The sequence below is a fragment of the Bison bison genome, unplaced genomic scaffold, assembly GCF_000754665.1.
Source record: "Bison bison bison isolate TAMUID 2011002044 unplaced genomic scaffold, Bison_UMD1.0 scf7180017864074, whole genome shotgun sequence".
NCBI lineage: Eukaryota > Metazoa > Chordata > Mammalia > Artiodactyla > Bovidae > Bison > Bison bison.
In genome coordinates this window covers 66,554-90,644 of record NW_011494646.1, presented here as the reverse complement: position 1 = coordinate 90,644, position 24,091 = coordinate 66,554, and the positions used below count along the sequence as shown (strand labels likewise).

General features: G+C 39.3%; 1 protein-coding gene and 3 pseudogenes across 1 annotated transcript; all 4 read left to right on the top strand.

The window, feature by feature from the left end:
• The window catches only part of LOC104986804, a 6,500-nt pseudogene extending 6,307 nt beyond the window's left edge, over positions 1-193 (top strand).
• Positions 194-10,021: 9,828 nt separating this feature from the next.
• Positions 10,022-10,966, top strand: LOC104986794 (olfactory receptor 5I1). Its single transcript, XM_010837476.1, has one exon. The coding sequence runs from the start codon at positions 10,022-10,024 to the stop codon at positions 10,964-10,966; it is 945 nt and encodes a 314-aa protein (XP_010835778.1).
• Positions 10,967-12,634: 1,668 nt separating this feature from the next.
• Positions 12,635-14,408, top strand: LOC104986802 (annotated as a pseudogene).
• A 752-nt stretch (positions 14,409-15,160) lies between these two features.
• Positions 15,161-22,467, top strand: LOC104986801 (annotated as a pseudogene).
• Positions 22,468-24,091: the final 1,624 nt, after the last annotated feature.

Below are 24,091 nucleotides of genomic sequence, written 5' to 3'. Positions count from 1 at the left end.
GCCCGGGCCCCGGAGGCCGCCGCCTGCGCCGTGCCCCCAGCGGAGCAGAGCCGACGCCGCCGTCGCCGCCGCCCGGCCCAGGGACCCGCTCATCCCGGCACGTTGGCCGCAGCCCTCGACCGCCGGCGACTATGGACAACTTTTAAAGCACACACTTAGAAAAGTTGAAATGGCCCAGTGTAAAATAAAATGAGGTCATCTAAGACTTCAACTCATTATACAAAAACTATTTGAAGGAGAAGGGAATTTTTTTCTTTTTTTTTTTTTAGTAATTAGGAGCAGAAAGCACCTTCCTCTTCGGGTCTTCCCCATCCTTCTGTAGCTGCACAGGCTGCTGCAGCCTGTCCCTGGGGAACAGACTCTCCAGGATGACCCCGGCAGCTTGCAGTGTGAGCCACCTCCTGGGGGCTAGCCTTGCACAGCCCCAGCTTCAGGCTGGGGTTCACCTGGGAGAGAATGGCCAAAAGCTGGACCCTCCTGTAGTCAGAGGCGATGGGGGCCCCAGCAGCCCTGGCCTCCCCAGGAAGGCAAGAGGACCTTTGCTTTGCCTCTGGTCAGGCCGTCTGGGCTCAGAGAGTACAGGCTGGTCCAGAGGCAGCGTGTTCCCAGTCCTGGGTACAAGCTGCAGGGAACAGGGACGAAGGATGCATCCCTGCACCCAGCCATCCCCCTGCCCGGCACTGAGGAGCTGCACAATGCCCTGGGGCCCTTGGTTTGTGGCCTTGCTTTGTCTTTGACCTTCATCCATCCCCTTTCTCCAGCTCAAGTTGATTCAGGAAGAGGGGTGATCAACTCCCAATATTCCTCCATTTTACAACCCAGTTTGGCCGGTCCATAAAATGGAAATAATGAATGACACCATATGATCACAACCTTAATGCCATAGCCCCAGCCATGAAGGCTCCACAGGCAATAACAATGACATTACTGACTTCATTCCACCAGCAAGTATTAAGTATTTTGCAGCCGTAGATTTAGCTAATATACTCTGTTCAGTGCCTGTTTCAACTGCCTCTCAGAGGAAGTTTGCTTTCACCTCTAAACGGACACAAGCTACCTTTACTTGACTACCCATAGGGTATCTCAATAGCTCGGCCATCTAATACAATTTTGCATTCAACTTTTTCTGGAAATGTGGATATGACATGGTGTATAAACAAATTCAGGCTTTCCCAGTGGCTCAGCAGTAAAGAGTCTGCCTGCTGAGCTGCAGGAGATGCAAGTCCAGCCCCTGGTTCAGGAAGATACCCTGGGGGAGTGTATGGCAATCCACCCCAGTGTTCTTGCCTAGAGAATCCCATAGAGAGAGGAGTCTGGTGAGCTGCAGTCCAGAGGGTCACAAAGAGTTGGACACAACTGAAGCAACTTAGGACTCATGAATATAAAGGGATTCATTTGACAGATTCATTTAGGACCATGAGAGGAGGTCCTCTGGAGAAGGCAACATCTGGTTGACTGGCAAACTGGAACTGGGTACTCCTCACCCTCTCCCTTGTCTATAGAATGTACATTCTGTCTGTCATCCCTTCAGTGAGAGATATTTTCAAAGACCACACAAGCAGTCTTGAGAGAGCAACTTGATGTTGAGAACCACCTGGACGGTATACATGCTTGAACCTGGTTAAGTGAGTGAAGTCGCTCAGTTGTGTCCGACTCTTTGCAACCCCATGAGCTGTAGCCCATCAGGCTCTTCCATCCATGGAATTTTCTAGGCAGGAGTACTGGAGCAGGTTGCCATTTCCTTCTCTAGGGGATCTTCCTGACCCAGGAATCGAACCCAGGTCTCCCACATCACGAGCAGATGCTTTACCATCTGACACACCTCTATATAAATATTTGAAATTCTGACTGGTGGCTACTGAGATCTACTTGCCTCACAGCTTCCCATAAAAAGCCCTATATGTGAAACTATAAGCAATAATTTGATGCTTATTGTAGAACATGAGTTCAACTTTAAATCAATTGTATTTTACTGACCTTCCATAAAATCAATTCAACCTATTGGGATATCAGGGCTTCCCCAGTGGTTCAGTGATAAAGAATTCACCTACAGTGCAGGAGACCCAGGTTTGATCACTGGATCAGCAAGATCCCCTGGAGGAGGAAATGGCAACCCACTCCGGTATTCTTGCCTAGAGAATTCTATGGAAAGAGGAGCCTGGTGGGTTACAGTTACAGTCCATGGGTTGCAAAGAGTCGGACATGACTTAGAGACCACACAACAACAAGAATATCTGGGTGTTGATACCAAGGATAAGAAGAATCAGGACTTTTTGTTTGATGATGGTTTACTGGAACCTGGGAGTCACAGTTTCCTGCACAGAGAGGAGTGTGATCAATTTACCAAAAGAACTGGTAATGGGACAATTTCTTAAAAAAAAATTTAAATTTCTGGGAAAAAAAAAACATATACACAGTGAGAAACAGAGTACTAACATAATTGGAAATCTCAATTACACAGAAATCTTTAAGAACACTGAAAGTTTCTTTTTCAAACTGACTCAGAGGCATACTAACTAGATTAGATAGTTGTCTCTGGTGCCATCTATTGTCTGAAGGATATAAGAACTCTAGGCTCCACGGTAAATGGAAAACACTTTTTAAGTTCATTCCTCTCAAGCAGTACCAATGTGAAAGAGCATTTGCTAGGAAAGTCTGCTTTCTTAAGGCTGGTTCATGGTGAGCATTTAAGTATTTGAGTGGAAGTAGCATAGATTTTCCTGATGACCTCCTTTACCACACTAGTTCCAAGTTCAAACCAAAGATCCTTAATACAAACCCTTTTGACCTTGTCACTTTTCATCCAATTCTTTGCTTTTAAAAATTCAATGTATCAATAAATCCACTCAACAAGCTGCCAATTTAGATGTATTTTTCAATTCTATTTTCTAAGGTTTCCAATCATTGGAGGAATGTCTCCCAACTTCTGCCATTTTCAATTTTTTTTGACAATTTTCTTTAGGATGTTTTTAGAATTATTTTTAAATTATTTCTTGCCAACTCCAACTTTGGTTCAATGTGTATCTGCTTTTGGCATTTTCCCTCTTGTATGGGCATAAAATCTTTCATGTTATCATGCTTAGTAATTTGTTTGTTGCATGCTGAACAGACTACAAAGATGCTGTACAGGATTTCTCAAATCAATGAAGCTTCAATTATTTTTCTGATGCAACTAAGAGTGATAAGCTCCATTCAATAGAAAACTGATTCTTTTGGTTTTGGCAACATGCACTGTATCTCCGGTTCACCCCTCTTACTAGGGTGTAACGATCTAGGACTTTCACATAAGTACTTGAGCTTTCTTAGTCTCTTCAGCACAAAGTAATACAGAATTGTCTACTCTTGTATTTCAGAGGTAGTTGACATATCTTTAACCCCCACTCCAAGCAACTTAAAATTTGGCAAATGCTATGAAGGGAAGACAGTTCTGTGTTTGTAGCCATGCAAATTTCCAGTCTGGGTGCTCTTCAGATAGTTCAGTTCAGTCACTCAGTTGTGTCCGACTCTTTGTGACCTCATGAAATGCAGCCACCAGCATCCCTGTCCATCACCAACTACCAGAGTTCACTCAAACTCACATCCATTGAGTCGGTGATGCCATCTAGCCATCTCATCCTCTGTTGTCCCCTTCTCCTCCTGCCCCCAATCCCTCCCAGCATCAGAGTCTTTTCCAATGAGTCAACTCTTCGCATGAGGTGGCCAAAGTACTGGAGTTTCAGCTTTAGCATCATTCCTTCCAAAGAAATCCCAGGGCTCATCTCCTTCAGAATGGACTGGTTGGATCTCCTTGAAGTCCAAGGGACTCTCAAGAGTCTTCTCCAACACCACAGTTCAAAAGCATCAATTCTTCAGCGCTCAGCTTTCTTCACAGTCCAACTCTCACATCCATACATGACTACTATAAAAACCACAGCCTTGACTAGACGGACCTTTGTTGGCAAAGGAATGGCTCTGCTTTTGAATGTGCTATCTAGGTTGGTCATAACTTTCCTTCCAAGGAGTAAGCGTCTTTTAATTTCATGGCTGCAATCACCATCTGCAGTGGTTTGGAGCCCCCCAAAATAAAGTCTGACACTGTTTCCACTGTTTCCCCATCTATTTCCCATGATTGTGATGGGACCAGATGCCATGATCTTCATTTTCTGAATGTTGAGTTTTAAGCCAACTTTTTCACTCTCCTCTTTCACTTTCATCAGGAGTCTTTTTAGTTCCTCTTCACTTTCTGCCATAAGGGTGGCGTCATCTGCATATCTGAGGTTATTGATATTTCTCCTGGCAATCTTGATTCCAGCTTGTTCTTCTAGTCCAGTGTTTCTCATGATGTATTCTGTATATAAGTTAAATAAGCAGGGTGACAATATGCAGCCTTGACGTACTCCTTTTCCTATTTGGAACCAGTCTGTTGTTCCATGTCCAGTTGTAATTGTTGCTTCCTGACGTGCATACAGGTTTCTCAAGAGGCAGGTCAGGTGGTCTGGTATTCCCATCTCTTTCAGAATTTTCCAGTTTATTGTGATCCACACAGTCAAAGGCTTTGGCATAGTCAATAAAGCAGAAATATATGTTTTTCTGGAACTCTCTTGCTTTTTTCATGATCCAGTGGATGTTGGCAATTTGATCTCTGGTTCCTCTGCCTTTTCTAAAACCAGCTCGAACATCTGGAAGTTCATGGTTCACGTATTGCTGAAGCCTGGCTTGCAGAATTTTGAGCATTACTTTATTAGTGTGTGAGATGAGTGCAATTGTGTGGTAGTTTGAACATTCTTTGGCATTGCCTTTCTTTGGGATTGGAATGAAAACTGACCTTTTCCAGTCCTGTGGCCATTGCTGAGTTTTCCAAATTTGCTGGCATATTGAGTGCAGCACTTTCACAGCATCATTTTTCAGGATTTGAAATAGTTCAACTGGAATTCCATCACCTCCACTAGCTTTGTTCATAGTGATGCTTTCTAAGGCCCACTTAACTTCACATTCCAGGATGTCTGGCTCTAGGTGAGTGATCATACCATCGTGATTATCTTGGTCGTGAAGATCTTTTTTGTACTGTTCTTCTGTGTATTCTTGCCACCTCTTCTTAATATCTTCTGATTCTGTTAGGTCCATACCATTTCTGTCCTTTATCGAGCCCATGTTTGCACGAGATGTTCCTTTGGTATCTCTGATTTTCTTGAAGATATCCCTAGACTTTCCCATTCTGTTGTTTTCCTCTATTTCTTTGCATTGATCGCTGAAGAAGGCTTTCTTTTCTCTTCTTGCTAGTCGTTGGAACTCTGCATTCAGATGCTTATATCTTTCCTTTTCTGCTTTGCTTTTCACTTCTCTTCTTTTCACAGCTATTTGTAAGGCCTCCCCAGACAGCCATTTTGCTTTTTTGCATTTCTTTTCCTTGGGGATGGCCTTGATCCCTGTCTCCTGTACAATGTCATGAACCTCCGTCCATAGTTTATCAGGCACTCTATCTGTCAGATCTAGTCCCTTAAATCTATTTCTCACTGGGTGCTCTAGTACAGCGTAATTACCAAAAGTTCTGCAAGTTTTTCTGAGAGCAGCTGAAATATCATTGTTTTAGTGAAAGTGTCATACAAAACACACATAAGAACAATCAAGTTGATGTTGAAAAGCTGTATTTACCAACTGGTATGGTTTTGCCTCCTTTTGATGCTCTCAGGCATAAGACTCTTATTTAAAAGTCCTTCTGGGACTTTCCTGGTGGTCCAGTGGTTAACAGTCCACCTGCCCCTGCAGAGGACATGGGGTCAATCCCTGGTCCAGGAAGATAACCACAAGCCACAGGCCATCTAAGCCACGCACTCCAACTGTTGAGCCTGTGATATTAGAGCCCAAGTTCTAGAGCCCATGGTCTGCAACGGAAAGTACCCCCACTCTCTGCGACTGCAGAAAGGCCATCCACAGCAAGGAAGACCCTGCACAGCCAAAAGTAAATAGATAGGTCAATAGACAATTTTCTAAAATAAAGTCCTTTCATCTTCTCAGAAAGCACCTACTGATAACAGGTTCTATAGTAGACTCCCCTGGACTCACTTCAGTGAAACAAAAAATATTACATTTCAGTGCTGAGGATATCAAGGAACATTTTTAGGAACTTCCATGTGGTTTTTGAAATAATTTAAATGAGAGCTACATTTTAAAATATATGAACTATTTAAAGAACCTCTAGGGCTTCTCTAGGAGAAGGCAATGGCAACCCACTCCAGTACTCTTGCCTGGAAAATCCCATGGACGGAGGAACCTGGTAGGCTGCAGTCCATGGGGTCACACAGAGTTGGACACGACTGAAGCGACTTAGCAGCAGCAGCAGCAGGGCTTCCCTGGTGCTTCAGAGGTTAAAGCCTCTACCTCCAATGTGGGATACCTGGGTTCGATACCTGGGTCAGAAAGATCCCCTGGAGAAGGAAATGGTAACTCACTCCAGTATTCTTGTCTGGAGAATCCCATGGACGGAGAAGCCTGGTAGGCTACAGTCCACAGGGTCGCAAAAATTCAGACACAACTGAGTGACTTCCACTACAGTACTTTCCACTACAGTATTAGAGTGCAGGACTCTAGTGGGATTTCAAGTGTCAGAAAAAAACAACCACAATATTATTGAGAGTAAAAATTGCCTCTTCAAACTAACACTAACAGAATTGCTATTATAATTACGAAGTTGTTTCAAAATAATAATTCACAATAACCTACTAATTATTCCCTAGGAATCTCTTGGAAATGAACATGTTTGGAGTCTTCAGTTATTAGGTCCCTAATGACTTGAGAGTGTATATAAAAGTCCTTGGTCCTATTGGTGAAATTATTCATCTGGGTAATAGAAAAATGTCTCCCTCTTTGGTAAGTAGCTTCTGTGTTTACCAGACTGGCTTTAGTGATGCAAAAATAGACTTTTATGCATCTGAGACCACTGACATGTGTCAAAATAGTTACAAAATCATATGTATTAGCATATTACCCACAAATAGATCTGCCCGTGTCATTCTTCTATAGTTTCTACAGGGATCTGAGACACTCACCTTGTTTAAATAAGCTTTGTTGTTAACAGAAATAAACTGGAACATGATTGGCTACCTGATAGTTTCAATTAATTTATTTTCTGTTCTAACATTGTTCTGCTATATACTTATGAAAAATTTAGTGAATCACTTCAGTTTGATTGAATCTTTTTTGTCATTCCCATTGAAAACAAGAATCCAAGATTCACTCTCATCTCCAACTTTTCCCCTCATGCTTCTCTTCTCTACATTCACGTTTCTCTACCTGGATGGTGGTGGTGGTGGTAGAGGTGATTTAGTTACTAAGTCCTGTCAACTCTTTGCAACCTCATGGACTTTAGCTCCGCCAGGCTCCTCTGTCCATCGGATTTCCCAGGTAAGAATACTAGAATGGGTTGCCATTTCTTTCACCAAGGAATCTTCCCGACCAAGGATCAAGCCCAGGTCTCCTGAGTTGTAGGCATTCTCCTGCATTGTTGGCAGATTTTTTAAGGGTTGAGCCACAGGGAAACCCTTCTTAATCTATTGGAAGGATGCTCGCTGTGAGTCCCCGAGAGTAATGGTCTGTTTTTAGTAAATAACTGAGTCATTCTGCCCTGCCTTCAGCAAGTCCGCACCACAGCCTGTCTCATGGAGGCCACACTATTAATTCTCTAACCACCTTCATGGTTATCCTCATGAGATTTGACTTCACACATACCTGAATTTGAATTATACCTGTCAACTACTTGCAGAGTGACTTGGAACATTAAGCTTCAATATTCCCATGCAACATACGGAATCAATAATGAGAATCTAGCTTACCAATCTGTCTTGAATCTTACACTCAATCTGTCTTGAAGTTTTGGAGGTGGGAACCTGGGCTCCAATACTATTTTCATCACGTCTTAGCTCTCCAGCTCTCTGTGCTTTAGCTCCCTCAACTGTAAGAGAAAGATAACAGTGATAGCAACTAACTGTGAAATTTTGTTAGTATATTTCTGTGTGACAATTAAATAAATTATATGTAAGGTGTTTAGAATATTGTATTTTACATCACAATCATTATATAAATGATAACTATTATTTTTAAAAATCTAGTGACATATTTCTAATTATTAGCTAGGGATAAGTGAGAGCAGTGGGGTTATTTCTGTTGTTGTTTAGTCGTTAAGCCGTGTCCAACTCTTTGTGACCCCATGGACTGTAGCCCATCAGGCCTCTCTGTCCATGAGGTTCTCTAGGCAAGGATACTGGAGTGGGTTCCCATTTCCTTCTCTAGAAATCTTCCCAGATCAGGGATTGAACCCACATCTCCTGCATTGGCAAATGGATTCCTTACTGCTGAGCTGAGAGCAGTGGAGTAATTGAAACTAATCTTCACTCTTTACCTATTATGTGCCAGTTTATCTAAAGTGAGACAGCAAGAAAGTATAGATAGTTTTCCTAATTTAACCTGGCAGAGAAACCATGTGAAATATTATTGTCATTATTATAGTAACATTTTAAATATATATAATGTTATATATAATAATATACATATAATATATGTATTAAGTATAGCAGATTCTCTCTCTCTCTCTCTCTCTCTCTCTATATATATATATATACAGATAGATATATATACACACACATAATTGTGCAAGGTCATACAGTCCATGTGGCTAATATGAGATTCTAACCAAATGCTTATTAACTCTAAATGTAGGTCTTATCATTTCTGAACACTCTGATTACTTTGAAAACAGGCAAAATAAGAATAAATTAACTACTGTCCTAACAAGGTACTGCATCTCATTCACACTCTTTGAGGTAATAACATAAGACAGCATCCTAACCCTTCTAATTCTCTTAGATTTTTCTGTGCCTATCCTATAGCACACTTTTAGTGATTAGATGATATTACAACAATGAAGTTCTTAGCCCTGTAGCAGTCTCAATAATTTTATATAAGTGAGAGAATGACCCCAACCATTTGTTCTAGCAGACTGTGGCAGTAGTAACAAAGCTCACTGGAAGTTTCACTTGCTTGTTTTATAGATTTCCAAGTCATCCTTCACGTTACAATAAAACATCTTATATTTCAAAGTCAAGTTCAAATTCTCCTTGCTTCCAGAAAAATTCTGAGATTATAGAAACAGAAATTGACAAAATTCTTAGACTCAACATCCTGAATTATACTAGGATAAAAATTAAAGGCAGCTATTTGTGTTTGCTGACAAATATAATTAGTGAGGAGGCTATATAGAGTGATTTTTAAAGATGAGAAGTTAACTTACTAATTTTTTGCCCACTTCACTCAATCATCTAATATTTATGCTGTGCTTACTAGAAGCCAAGAATGATAAAGAATGCCAAAGAGAAAAGCAGTTAATTATTTTAATCTCCTTGACTTAGTATCTTGACAGGATTTAAGGAATTGCCTTAAACTCATCCCTGTCTAAAACAGGCTGTTAGCTGATGTTTACTGACATTTGCTTTCATCTCACTAATATCACTTTTGCTTTCATTATTATTCTTTAAATAGATGAAGTATAGCTTATTGCACCACCCTATTTATAGTCAAGAGTACAACGCACTGCTATCAAATACTGGGCAGAAGGAGTACATTGTTCCAGAGTTGTTGTTACAACATGTACTCAAGTTAACATATTTTTAATAATAGATATATTTTTCCTCTTAGCATCATTTCATTTATTACTTCATTATTCATTTAATCTTCTGTACTAGCTATAGTACTATACTTGAGAATTAAAAAAAGTAAGAAATATGAGATTTATCTGCACATGTCTTCCAGTGGAACTAGCTATTAAACAAATAAAATAAAACTATCAAACATGGGATAAAGCTACTAAATTCTGAAATATGTTTCTCAGAATTCATATTTGGAAGGAGATTTGGTCTGGGACTCTTGACTTGATTGCTTGTTTGTTGAAACAATAAAATAACCTTATAATTATATCTATTTTTTTTTCTCTTTCCATCAACATAGGATCTTAGGATGTTAGAATTCTCATAAGAAGAAAACAGCACAGAATATGGACTTTTTAGATGGAAACTATACCTTGGTGACTGAGTTTATTCTGTTAGGGTTTCCAACTCGCCCTGAACTGCAGATTGTCCTGTTTCTCCTGTTTCTGACTTTGTACTCTCTGATTTTAATGGGGAACATCGGGTTGATGATGTTAATCAGAGTTGATCTGCACCTTCAAACCCCCATGTATTTTTTCCTTAGTAACCTATCCTTTGTAGACCTTTGCTATTCTTCAGTCATCGTTCCCAAAATGCTTGTCAACTTCCTCTCTCAGAACAAGTCCATTTCCTATCACGGCTGTGCCCTGCAGTTCTATTTCTTCTGTACTTTCGCAGATACTGAATCCTTTATCTTGGCTGCCATGGCATATGACCGCTATGTCGCCATCTGTAACCCTTTACTGTACACAGCTGTGATGTCTCGGGGCATCTGCATATGGTTGATCGTCTTGTCATACTTTGGAGGCAATGTGAGTTCCCTGGTGCACACATCCTTTGCATTTATTCTGAAATACTGTGATAAAAATGTCATTAATCATTTTTTCTGTGACCTCCCTCCCTTGCTTAAGTTATCGTGCACAGACACATCACTTAATGAGTGGCTCCTGTCCACATACGGCAGCTCAGTGGAAATTATCTGCTTCATTGTCATCATCATCTCCTACTTTTACATTCTCCTCTCAGTCTTAAAGATCCGTTCTTCCAATGGGAGGAAGAAGACCTTCTCTACATGTGCTTCTCACCTGACATCCGTGGCCATCTACCAGGGAACTCTGCTCTTCGTTTACTCACGACCCAGCTACCTGTATTCTCCCAACACTGATAAAATCATCTCAGTGTTCTACACCATCATCATTCCAGTGCTGAATCCCTTGATTTATAGTTTGAGAAACAAAGACGTAAAAGACGCTGCTAAAAAAGTCTTAAAACCAAAGATAAATTCCTCCTGAGATATAAGGCTCCAGAATTCATCTAAATCCCTGATTACAAACTCTATTTGGATGTATGCTCAGTCGTGTCCAGTTCTTTGTGACCCCATGGACTATAGCCCGCCAGGCTCTTTTGTCCTTGGAATTATCCCAACAAGAATACTGGAGTGGGTTGCCTTTTCCTCCTCCAGGGAATCTTCCCCACACAGGGATGGAACCTGTATCTCTTGCTTATCCTGCATTGACAAGCAGATTCCTTACCCTTTCAATACCTGGGACAAATTGTAGCTAAGAGCCTGCAATAACCTTGCCAGCGTATACAAAATTTCTCACACAAACATTTTATCAAACACTTGTTTTCAAAGAGCCAAACACATTTCATAGCCCCAAGATAAAGGAAACATTTAAAAATTTCAAAATTGCTGCAAAGTAATAGTTGAATAGTTTTCCAACTATTCAGTTCAGTCCAGTCACTCAGTCATGTCTGACTCTTTGCAACCCCATGGGCTGCAGCACACCAGGCTTCCCTGTCCATCACCAACTCCCGGAGATTGTTCAAACCCATGTCCATCAAGTTGGTGATACCATCCAACCATGTCATCGTCTGTCATCTCCTTCTCCTCCCGCCTTCAATCTTTCCCAGCTGCAGAGTCTTTTCCAATGTCAGTTCTTCATGTCAGGTGACCAAAGTATTGGCGCTTCAGCTTCAGCATCAGTCCTTCCAATGAATATTCCTTTTTTATTGACTGGTTTGATATTCTTGCAGGCCAAAGGACTCTCAAGAGTCTTCTTCAACATGACAGTTCAAGCATCAATTCTTTGGTGCTCAGCTTTCTTTATAGTCCAACTCTCACATCCACACATGACTGCTGGAAAAACCACAGCTTTGACTAGACAGACCTTTGTTGACAAAGTAATGTCTCTGCTTTTTATTTTTTTTAATTTTATTTAATTTTTAAACTTTACATAATTGTATTAGTTTTGCAGAGCAAGCGTCTTTTAATTTCATGGCTGCAGTCACCATCTGCAGTGATTTTGGAGCCTCAAGAAAATAAAGTCTGTCACTCCCAGCCATTAGGAGCTGGGAGTTAATTCTAGAGCAGATTGTATTAGGTTGTCTTAAAAGATGTAGAAAGAACCTCAGACACTGTGTCTCTGTGTGTTTTCATGGGTAGAATATCTCATTAATAAGATTTCATTTACGAAATTACTAGATTAGAGAGGAAGCCAGATTCCTTTGGTTTCTGTGCTAGCTCTTGTACCCAACTAGTTAATTGCACTTTGATCAAGTTACTTAATTTTTCTGTCTCAATTGCCTGACCTGTAAAATGAGGAGAGTATAGTACCTACATCAGTGACTGTTGCATGTTGGACTAAATGCTGAGAATCATGCTTGAATCATTTTAACCACTTGATAGATCTTAAATACACATATTTCTTTAATCGATTAAAATACATATAGTGCAACAAGATGGTGTGAGGCAGGGATGCTAGGAAAGCAATAATACAAAATCAAATACCTTTTCTTAAGTGTTGTCCAATAACAAGTCAAGAACCTTCTATACCCAATCTAATTCAAATTAATTTGAAAACTTTTTCTAAGTGGCATCTTGCACACTAAAGGTTAATTACAAGCCATAATTTTCCTCCATATCTTTAATGTTTATGTGTGTAAGTATTACTGAAAGTATGGAACATCCTTCTCTGATATCTCAGAAACGCAATGAGCTACTGAGTGTATAACCTGTGTCTTCAATGGCCGGTCAACTGATGTGACATTGGGAAGCATCACAGAGAACATTTGCTTGAAGTCTGGACATAAAAGGACACATATAATTGCAAAATATATTTCTATAACTTATATTTTTGCTGTTTATTATTATTTTAATCATCCTTATTTATTATGTCATTACTTAATTGCCATTTATATATCTATTGGTGAGGTATCTGTTCAAATCATGTCCCTATTTTTAATTGGGTTGTGTTTTTATTATTTATAAACATTTTTGTATAGTCTAGCTACAAATTCTTTGTTGCAACAATATTTTGCAAATATTTTATTCACTTCATCTATAAATCTAACATCTATCTATATTACATAATAATACATAGCATTACATAATAATACAAAATATATACACATCACATAAAATTATGTAACAGGAATAATTAATAACCAACAAAACATTTCCCCCCTGCTTATATTCTATTCATACTGCTTCAGCTTTCGTTTGCTATATAAACACTATTTCAAAATGGCACAGGTTAAATAACTGGGCTGTATTCTGTTACTCTTCATGTTGACCATGGTCAGATGATATTGAACCATACAGCATCCCATGGACAGAGGAGCCTGGTGGGCTACAGTCCAGGGGGTCGCTAAAGTCCCAAACATGACTTAGTGACTAAACAACAACAACAACCAAGTATAAACATTAGTTTGAAGGTTCCTGTTGCTTTATTTCAGAAGTAGTTGAGGTTCCATCTTACAAATAACAACCTGTGAAAAACTGAACTTCATGTGAACAATATGTCATATTCTTTAGGTCTAAAAAATATACACATCACTCACATTCCAATTTTCACATATTATCCAAGACACACACACATGCAAACATGTGACACACATATAAATGCATGCAAACACAATGGAGATGAGTCTATATATTTCAGAAACATTGAAAGTGAAAGTCACTCAGTCATGTCTGACTCTTTGTAACCCCATGAACTATACAGTTCATGGAATTCTCCAGGCTAGAATACTGGGGTGGGTAGCTATTTCCTTCTCCGAGAGCTTATTCCCAACCCAGGGATCAAACCCAGGTCTCCCACATTGCAAGCAGATTCTTTACCATCTGAGCCACCAGGGAAGTGCAAGAATATTGGAGTGGGTAGCCTACCCATTCTCCAGGGAATCTTCCTGGCACAGGAATTGAACTGGGGTCTCCTATATCGCAGGTTTATTCTTTACCAGCTGAGCTACAGGGTAGCTCAAGAGATGCTTTGATACACACGACATTAGCATTCCGCTTATGCTTCTGTGGGTCAAATGTGATTAACCACTTTTTTGTGATGTTCCTCCTTTCCTGTTGATATCTTGCTCAGACACACAGGTCAATGAGTTAGTGATATTCATGATTTTTGGCTTCATTGAACTGAGTACCATTTCAGGAGTCCTTGTCTCTTATTGTTATATTATCTTATCAGTCTTGAAGATCCACTCCACTGATGGGAGATTCAAACTTTCTCTACCTGCACCTCCCACCTAACTGCTGTGGCAATTTTCCAGGGAACTCTACTCTTCATGAATTTCCGACCAAGTTCTTCCTACTCTCTAGATCAAAACAAAATGACCTCGCTGTTTTACACCCTTGTGATTCCCATGTTAAACCCTCTGATTTACAGTAGACGAAACAGGGCTGTGAAAGTGGCCCTACAAAAATTGAAAAATAAATTGCCTTAAATATTTATGTTAGGCATATGTGAATAAACATGCATATAGTGACAGATTATTTATTAAAATTATGTGGTAGAATACATGACAAACATAATTTTTCACTTTCTTAAAGTAGTATTACACTAAATCTCAATCTTAAATCTATTATTGTTCCTCTCACATGTCATGTTTAATTATCTTTCCAGAATTTCTACATGGCATTTAGTTTAAATGAAAAAAAAAATTTCTGACTTTTCCATTATGCTAATTTTTGTTTAGTTTTTATTCAAACATTGTTTCAATTATTCTGAGACTTATTGTGCATTTATTCAGTGATCTTTGAGCATGTAGATTCTTTTTTTTAATATGAATTTATTTATTTTAATTGGAGGCTAACTACTTTACAATATTGTATCGGTTTATTATAGCCCATCTTGCAGTTTGCTGCTGCTGCTGCTAAGTCGCTTCAGTCGTGTCCGACTCTGTGCGACCCCATGAACTGCAGCCTACCAGGCTCCTCCGTCCTTGGGATTCTCTAGGCAAGAACACTGGAGTGGATTGCCATTTCCTTCCCCAATGCATGAAAGTGAAAAGTAAAAGTGAAATTGCTCAGTTGTGCCCAACTCGTAGTGACCCCATGGACTGCAGGGAGACCACCAGGCTCCTCCGTCCATGGGATTTTCCAGGCAAGAGTACTGGAGTGGGTTGACATTGCCTTCTCCGATCTTGCAGTTTAAATACTACTAAATATAAGCTAAAACAAATAACATATTAACTAAATGGTCAAGTAACTCATTATAACCTCAAATTCATCATGAAATAATACATACAGGGCTATAATTTCAAAGCAAAAATATCTAAATCTAGTCCAAAATAAAATCATCTTTGAATAGAGATATTCAGCCAAATCTAAATAAGACTCAATTTGAGAGATGAAAGGATCGTAGATAGAGGATTTGACAGTTATTCAGGTTGTGAAATATACAAGCCCATGTTTGTTGGAAGAAGTCATATGTGCTATAACATGGAAGAACTGTGAAGGCAACATACTAAGTAAAATAATCCATACAGAGGAAGATAAGTACTGCATGATCTCACATAGAGATAGAATCTAAAAGGTAAATCTCAGGAATTCCCTAGAAGTCCAATGAATAGGACTTGGTGCTTTCAGTGACCAGGCCCAGGTGTGACTCCTGGTCAGGGAACTAAGATCCTTGCAAGCCTTGTGGTGCAGCCTAAGTAAATAAATAAATTTCATAGATGTAGAGAGTAGATTGGTTGTTGCTAGGGGCTGAAAGACAGGAGAAAAGGATGATATTGGTCAAAGTGCAAAAATTTTCTATTATTTATTGAACAAGTTTAGGGGATTTAATCTACATGATGACTCCAGTTAACAATACTGTATTATAAGCTTGAAATTTGCTGAAAGAGTAGATTTTAACTGTCCTCATCATCAGATCAGATCAGATCAGTTGCTCAGTCATGTCTGACTCTGTGACCCCATGAATCGCAGCACGCCAGGCCTCCCTGTCCATCACCAACTCCCGGAGTTCACTGAGACTCACGTCCATCGAATCAGTGATGCCATCCAGCCATCTCATCCTCTGTTGTCCCCTTCTCCTCCTGCCCCCAATCCCTCCCAGCATCAGAGTCTTTTCCAAAGAGTCAATTCTTCGCATGAGGTGGCCAAAGTACTGGAGTTTAGGCTTCAGCATCATTCTCTCCAAAGAAATCCCAGGGCTGATCTCCTTCAGAATGGACTGGTTGGATCTCCTTGCAGTCCAAGGGACTCTCAAGAGTATTCTCCAACATGACAGTTCAAAAGCATCAATTCTTCAGTGCTCAGCCTTCTTCACAGTCCAACTCTCACATCTATACATGACCACAGGAAAACCATAGCCTTGACTAGACAGACCTTTGTTGGCAAAATAATGTCTCTGCTTTTCAATATGCTATCTAGGTTGGTCATAAGTTTCCTTCCAAGGAGTAAGTGTCTTTTAATTTCATGGCTGCAGTCACTATCTGCAGTGATTTTGGAGCCCAAAAAAATAAAGTCTGTCACTGTTTCCACTGTTTCCCCATCTATTTCCCATGAAGTGATGGGACCGTATGCCATGATCTTCGTTTTCTGAATGTTGAGGTTTAAGCCAACTTTTTCACTCTCCACTTTCACTTTCATCAAGAGGCTTTTGAGTTCCTCTTCACTTTCTGCCATAAGGGTGGTGTCATCTTCATATCTGAGATTACTGATATTTCTCCTGGCAATCTTGATTCCAGCTTGTGTTTCTTCCAGTCCAGCGTTTCTCATGATGTACTCTGCATATAAGTTAAATAAGCAGGGTGACAATATACAGCCTTGAGGTACTGCTTTTCCTATTTGGAACCAGTCTGTTGTTTCATGTCCAATTCTAACTGTTGCTTCCTGACTTGCATACAGATTTGATTATGCATGTATTAATTAACCTTATTGTGATAATCATTTCACAAAGTATACATATATCACTTCATCACATTATATACCTTATAACTATATATATATATATATGTAACTATATATATCAATTACATTTGAAATAGGTATATTAAAAAATGAGAAGGAAAGAAGTCTAAAGATTAGATTATAAAGCCCTATGGAAAATATAGAAAGAGATTTGTTAAAATATAATATCATGGTTTTGTTATCAACTATCCATTCTTCTGCACTTCTTCCAAGATGATTTTCCTTCCTTCTCTCTCATTCTCAGCCCTTAGTGCCCCTTTTTTGTCTCTTTGTGGTTCACAAACACCCACTTACCTAAAGCATTGTTTTATATCACACTGTTTGTGCTCATTCTTTGGTAAAGAACAAAGCATTCCATCCTTGTTAACCAAAGCACTGACAGTTGCCTGAAGCATCAAATAAGCAAATATAGGCAAAACCAATACAATATTGTAAAGTAAATAATAATAATAATAAATAAAAATTTAAAAAATATACTAGACAACCTTTTTTGGCTATTACTTATGTCTCAGAAACACAAAATTAACTGAGAGTTTGCTAAGTGCCATATATATATATGTATGTATATATATATATATATTTATCACAATATGCAGGTGGATTCTTTACCAGCTGAGCCCCCAGGGAAGCCCTATATATCACAATAGACTATAACTATTGTATGCATATAACAACAGTTTTGGTAAGATGCAGAAATGGTTGTGGACAAAAGTTAACAGACTTTTATAAAGACATACATATTTATTAATTGCTCTAGATGTAATAAATTATAAGTTCTTGATATTTGATGCTTCAAATACATTGAATCTGATTTCCTAAAGGCTAAAGCACAGAAAGTGAGGATACAAACATATATTTGAAATACCATAAAGTATTGAAGAACACTCTTATTTATCCATTAAAAGTGTAAGGTTAAAAGACCTCTGATTGTCTTAAATTTTCTAGACGTCATTGTAAAATGCCCTTGTGTGAAAATATTTCAGAATGGAAATATAATGCCTACAAAATTCCTTTGTTATTCAGAATGGTATTTGTGAAAACAGTGTCAGACTTTATTTTTGGGGGCTCCAAAATCACTGCAGATGGTGACTGCAGCCATGAAATTAAAAGACGCTTACTCCTTGGAAGGAAAGTTATGACCAACCTAGACAGCATATTGAAGAGCAGAGACATTACTTTGCCAATAAAAGTCCGTCTAGTCAAGGCTATGGCTTTTCCAGTGGTCATGTATGATGTGAGAGTTGGACTGTGAAGAAAGCTGAGCGCCAGAGAACTGATGCTTTTAAACTGTGGTGCTGGATAAGACTTTTGAGAGTCCCTTGGACTGCAAAGGGATCCAACCAGTCCATTCTGAAAGAAACCAGCCCTGGGATTTCTTTGGAAGGAATGATGCTAAAGCTGAAACTCCAGTAGTTTGGCCACCTTATGCAAAGAGTTGACTCATTGGAAAAGATCCTGATGCTTGGAGGGATTGCAGGCAGGAGGAAAAGGGGACAACAGAGGATGAGATGGCTGGATGGCATCACTGACTCGATGGACGTGAGTCTGAGTGAACTCCAGGAGTTGGTGATGAACAGGGAGGCCTGGCGTGCTGCAATTCTTGGGGTCACAAAGAGTCAGACACGGCTGAGTGACTGAACTGAACTGAACTGATAGCATGTTAGAAAGAGTTCTCACAGTGGAAACACCTTACAATAATTGCATAATATAAAAGGTTGAAATTTTCTACTCCTGGTATATTTTATCAGTTCAGCCAAATGTCTTTTGAATTGTTACTTACGGGGAGAAATATGGCAGAAAACATTGACTGGAATGTATTAAAGTTCAGGATGGGGAACACGTGTTTACCTGTGGAGGATTCATGTTGATATATGGCAAAACCAATACAATATTGTAAAGTTAAAAAATAAAATAAAATGAAACATACCCCCAATAAATAAATAAATAAAGTCAAGCAAAATAGGGAGTCGATGGATTGCCATTAATTGAGTTAATGAACACATTAATTAATCATCTTTCACGCTTATGATATATATTTATTTCGGCAATTAAAGACTGCATTGAAAATATTGGCTCATTTTATTGGATCTAGGGGGAATAATATAAAGAGAAGGGAATTTAAGCCCATTAAATGGAATTCCATAAATAGTACTGATTTAGATGAAAATTTTCTATGTGTATATTATAATCTAAAATGGCATTCCATAAACACCGTAGTTTTACTATGAGATTGTAGGAAACTATTAATTTTAATTTTTAATTCTAAAAGTTTCTTGTAGAGGGTTTATTATATGTTTATGTAATGGATGTAGTGCATACTTTCTAGAGTATCTCAGTATATTATTAATCTTTATGTTACTAAAAGTGCCACCTTGCTTGTAGAACAACACTGTCTTTATCCACCCACTAGCTCTCCCCTCATTTTCACAGCACCTGGGAGCAGGTTTGAGGAGCAGCCCTGTTAAAAAGCTAAAGCTGGGTACTGGCTGAACAAAATAGTTGTTGCAACAAACAGTTGCACCCCAGAAGACAGGGATTCCTGAGGGAAAATTAATTTGGATTGGAGTATAATTAGAGCTTCCTTGGTGATTCAGACAGTAAAGAATTTTCCTGTAATACAGGAGACCCTGGTTTGATCCCTGAGTCAGGAAGATCCCCTGGAGGAGGGAATGGCAACCCGCTAGAGTATTCTTGCCTGGAGAATCCCATGGATAGATGAGCCTGGCAAATAGAGTCCACAGGGTAGCAAAGAGTCAGACACAACTGAGCGACCAACCACCATAATTAGGTGACCAAGAACAATTCTACATATACCTAATGTGAAACAGAGAAGTGGAATGATAGTAAAATTCTTCTGAAACATAAATGCATCAAGTTCTTGATTTTACTGGGAAAACATTAGCAATTAGTTTTGGTTTGAACTTTGCCTCACCAATAGCTCCACAGGAGTACAATTGGTATTTCAGTGTTGACATCCTCAGAATGGAGAAAAACAATGACATATAAAAAGGCGTCAAAAGTTGCCATTAAGAATCTCATTTCCAAAATTAAATATGGAATAATTACATGGATTTAAGCTAAATGATTTCCCTGATTTGTAGAAAATAAAAGTAGAAAAACAAACAAATAAAAAGAACAAAGAAAAACACCCAAACTGATAAGAAAGCCAGTCCCTGTTAGTTCCCAAATGAGATTTCCAATCAATTAAGGAATTTGTTATGCTCAGTATATTAATTTCAGTCCATTTGACACTTGTGTTATGTTTTTGTGTTGTGGCTTTATCCTCATTACCTTAATAACTAATGGTGCTGAGCAAACTCTCATGCATTAACTTGTTACTTATGTATCTTCTTTTTTTTGACAGTTTCTGTTAATTTTTATTTTTTTGTGGGGGTCATTTTTTGTTTAAGTTTCCACGCCCCAATGAAGAAAGCTTTTAGTATATTGTAGATCCAAGTTCTTTGTCATATATATGGATAAATGGTTTTAAATACTTTCTATTTTATGGAAATATTTCTCTCTGATTACATTTATTTTTTTCTGTGAGTGAGTGAAAGTTGCTCAGTCATGTCTGAATCTTTGTGACCCATAACTGTAGCCCCCCAAGCTCCTCTGTCCATGGGATTTCCCAGGCCAGTATACTGGAATGGGTTGCCATTCCCTTCTACAGAGAATCTTCCAGACCCAGAGATCGAACCCAGCTCTCCCTTACTGCAGGAGAATTCTTTACCATCTGTGTTACCAGGGAGGGCCAATCTTATGCTGCTGCTGCTGCTGCTGCTGCTGCTGCTGCTAAGTCGCTTCAGTCGTGTCCGACTCTATGCGACATCATAGACGGCTGCCCACCAGGCTCCCCCATCCCTGGGATTCTCCAGGCAAGAACACTGGAGTGGGTTGCCATTTCCTTCTCCAATGTATAAAAGTGAAAAGTGAAAGGGAAGTCGCTCAGTCGTGTTCGACTCTTAGCGACCCCATGGACTGTAGCCTACCAGGCTCTTCCGCTGTGGGATTTTCCAGAGTACTGGAGTACTGGAGTCGATTGCCATTGCCTTCTCCAAATCTTTTGCTACATAAACACTATTGCAAAATTCAGTTCGGTTCAGTTGTTCAGACGCATCTGACCCTTTTGGACTCCATGGACTGCAGCACACCAGGCTTCCCTGTCCATCACCAACTCCCAAAGCTTGCTCAAACTCATGTCCATCGAGTTGGTAATGTCATCCAACCATCTCATCCTCTATTGTCCCCTTCCCCTCCTGCCTTTAATCTATCCCAGCAACAGAGTCTTTTCCAATGAGTCAGTTCTTCGCATCAGGTGGCCAAAGTATTGGAGCTTCACTTCAGCATCATTTCTTTCAATGAATATTCAGGACTGATTTCCTTTAGGATTGACTGGTTGGATCTCCTTGCTGTCCAAGGAACTCTCAAGAATCTTCTCCAACACCACAGTTCAAAAGTTTCAATTCTTTGGTGCTCAGCTTTCTTTTTGTCCAACTCTCATATCCATACATGACTACTGGAAAAACCATAGCTTTGACTAGATGGACCTTTGTTGACAAAGTAATGTCTCTGCTTTTTAATGTGGTGTCTAGGTTGGTCATAGCTTTTCTTCCAAGGAGCAAGTGTCTTTTAATTTCATGGCTGCAGTCACTGTCCACAGTGATTTTGGAGCCCAAGAAAATAAACTCTGTCACCATTTCCATTCTTTCCCCATCTATTTGCTATAAAGTGTTGGGATAGAATGCCATGATCTTAGTTTTTTGAACGTTGAATTTTAAGCCAAGTTTTTTACTCTCCTCTTTCACTTTCATCAAGAGGCTCTTTAGTTCTTCTCCACTTTCTGCCATAAGGGTGGTGTTATCTACATATCTGAGGTTATTGATATTTCTCCCTATTTGCCAAGAACAAGTCGATGTGTTCCCATGGTTGTGCTCTGCAATTCTTGGTCTTCTGTATCTTTGCCAATTCTGAGTGTCTCCTGCTGGCAGTGATGGCCTATGACCAGTACAAGGTTGTCAAGCAGCCCCTTGCTCTATGCAATCAGCATGTCCAGCAGGGTGTGCTCCCTGCTCATGCCTGGGGTTTTCCTGGTGGGGATACCAGTTTCTCAGGTACACACGCCATTAGCATTCCATTTGTGTTTCTGTGGGTCAAATGTGATTGACCATTTTTTTCTGTGATTTACCTCTGTTTTTTTTTTGTTTTTTTTTTCCCCGTCCTGCTCAGATATACAGGTCAATGAGTTAATGATGGTCATGCTTTGGGTTTTATTGAACTTAGTACTCTTTCAGGGGCCCTTGCTCTTATTTTTATATCATCCTTTCAGTCTTGAAGATCCACTCTGCTGAAGGGAGAGTCAAAGCTTTTACCACCGGCACCTTCCACTTAACTGCAGTGTCAATCTTCCAGGGAACTCTACTTTTTATGTGTTTCAGGCCAAGTTCATCCTACTCTCTAGATGAAGACAAAATGACCTCTTTGTTTTACACTCTTGTGATTCCCCTGCTAAGCCCTCTGATATTTAGCCTATGGAACAAGTATGTAAAAGAGGCCTTAGTAAAATTGAAAGCTAAACTATATTTTTAAATATTTGTACTATGCATATGTGGCTACAACCACACACATATAGTAATTTTTTAATTAAAATTTTATGGCATGACACATGAGAAACAATTTTATCAAGTTCCTAAGTGAATAATTATTTGTATTAAACTCCATTGTTAAGAATGAAAGAGGAAATGGCAACCCACTCCAGTATTCTTGCCTGGAAAATCCCTGTAGAGAGAAGAGCCTGGTGAGCTACAGTCCATGGGGTTGCAAAGAGTCAGACATGACTGAGTGACTAAGAACAGCTTCACTGTTAAGAAATATTGCAAGTTTCCTCAGATATCATGCTTAGTATGTGGGCAGGGTTTATATATGGAACTTACTGCTTTTGAAAAACTTTTTGACTTTTCTACTTATGTTAATTTTTGGTTCATTTGTCATTCAAACATTATTTCAGTCTCACTAAAACATTATGCAATGTCTTAAAGGTTTTGTCATAAAGTAAATCAAATATTTACTGAGCGATCTTTCAGAACTCAGGTTTTTTATATTTTATAGCACATCTTATAGATTATACTAATATATACTTATACTAATGAATTTAAGCTGATAGTAGTAGTAGACATTAATGAACTAAGCAGTTTAGTAATAAACAAGCCACAAAATCATCATGAGATAAAAAATTTATGGGCATTTGAAAAACATTATGGCATGTTAGGAAAACTTTTTATTTTGGAAAAAGCTATAAACTTATAAAACTTTTATTTTATATAAAAGATGTATAGGTTTCTATTTCTACCATATTTTATCAGTTCACCAAATTCTTTTGAAACTGTTGCTCATAAAAGGCAGCCTAACTGAAAATATTGTCTGAAAATTAAAGTCTAAGGCAAACAGGGCATCAGTGGATTGGCAGGTATTGTGCAGTAAATACACATGTAATCTAGTTAATTTGTCTCCATTTAAATGTCAGATGTATATTCAGTTCAGTTCAGTTCAGTCACTCAGTCGTGTCCAACTCTTTGTGACCCCATGAATCGCAGCATGCCATGCCTCCCTGTCCATTACCAACTCCCGGAGTTAACTGAGACTCATGTCCATCGAGTCAGTGATGCCATCCAGCCATATCGTCTTCTGTCGTCCCCTTCTCCTCCTGCCCCCAATCCCTACCAGCATCAAAGTCTTTTCCAATGAGTCAACTCTTTGCAAGAAGTGGCCAAAGTACTGGAGTTTCAGCTTTAACATCATTCCTTCCAAAGAACACCCAGGGCTCATCTCCTTCAGAACGGACTGGTTGGATCTCCTTGCAGTTCAAGGCACCCTCAAGAGTCTTCTCCAACACCACAGTTCAAAAGCATCAATTCTTTGGTGCTCAGCCTTCTTCACAGTCCAACTCTCACATCAATACATGACCACAGGAAAAACCATAGCCTTGACTAGGTGAAACTTTGTTGGCAAAGTAATGTCTCTGCTTTTGAATATGCTATCTAGGTTGGTCATAACTTTCCTTCCAAGGAGTAAGCGTCTTTTAATTTCATGGCTGCAGTCACCATATGCAGTGATTTTGGAGCCCAGAAAAATAAAGTCGCTTACTCCTTGGAAGGAAAGTTATGACCAACCTAGATAGCATATTCAAAAGCAGAGACATTACTTTGCCAACAAA

Coding starts and splice junctions, on each gene's coding strand:
- LOC104986794 (XM_010837476.1), top strand. CDS start 10,022: ATGGACTTTTTAGATGGAAACTATACCTTGGTGACTGAGTTTATTCTG.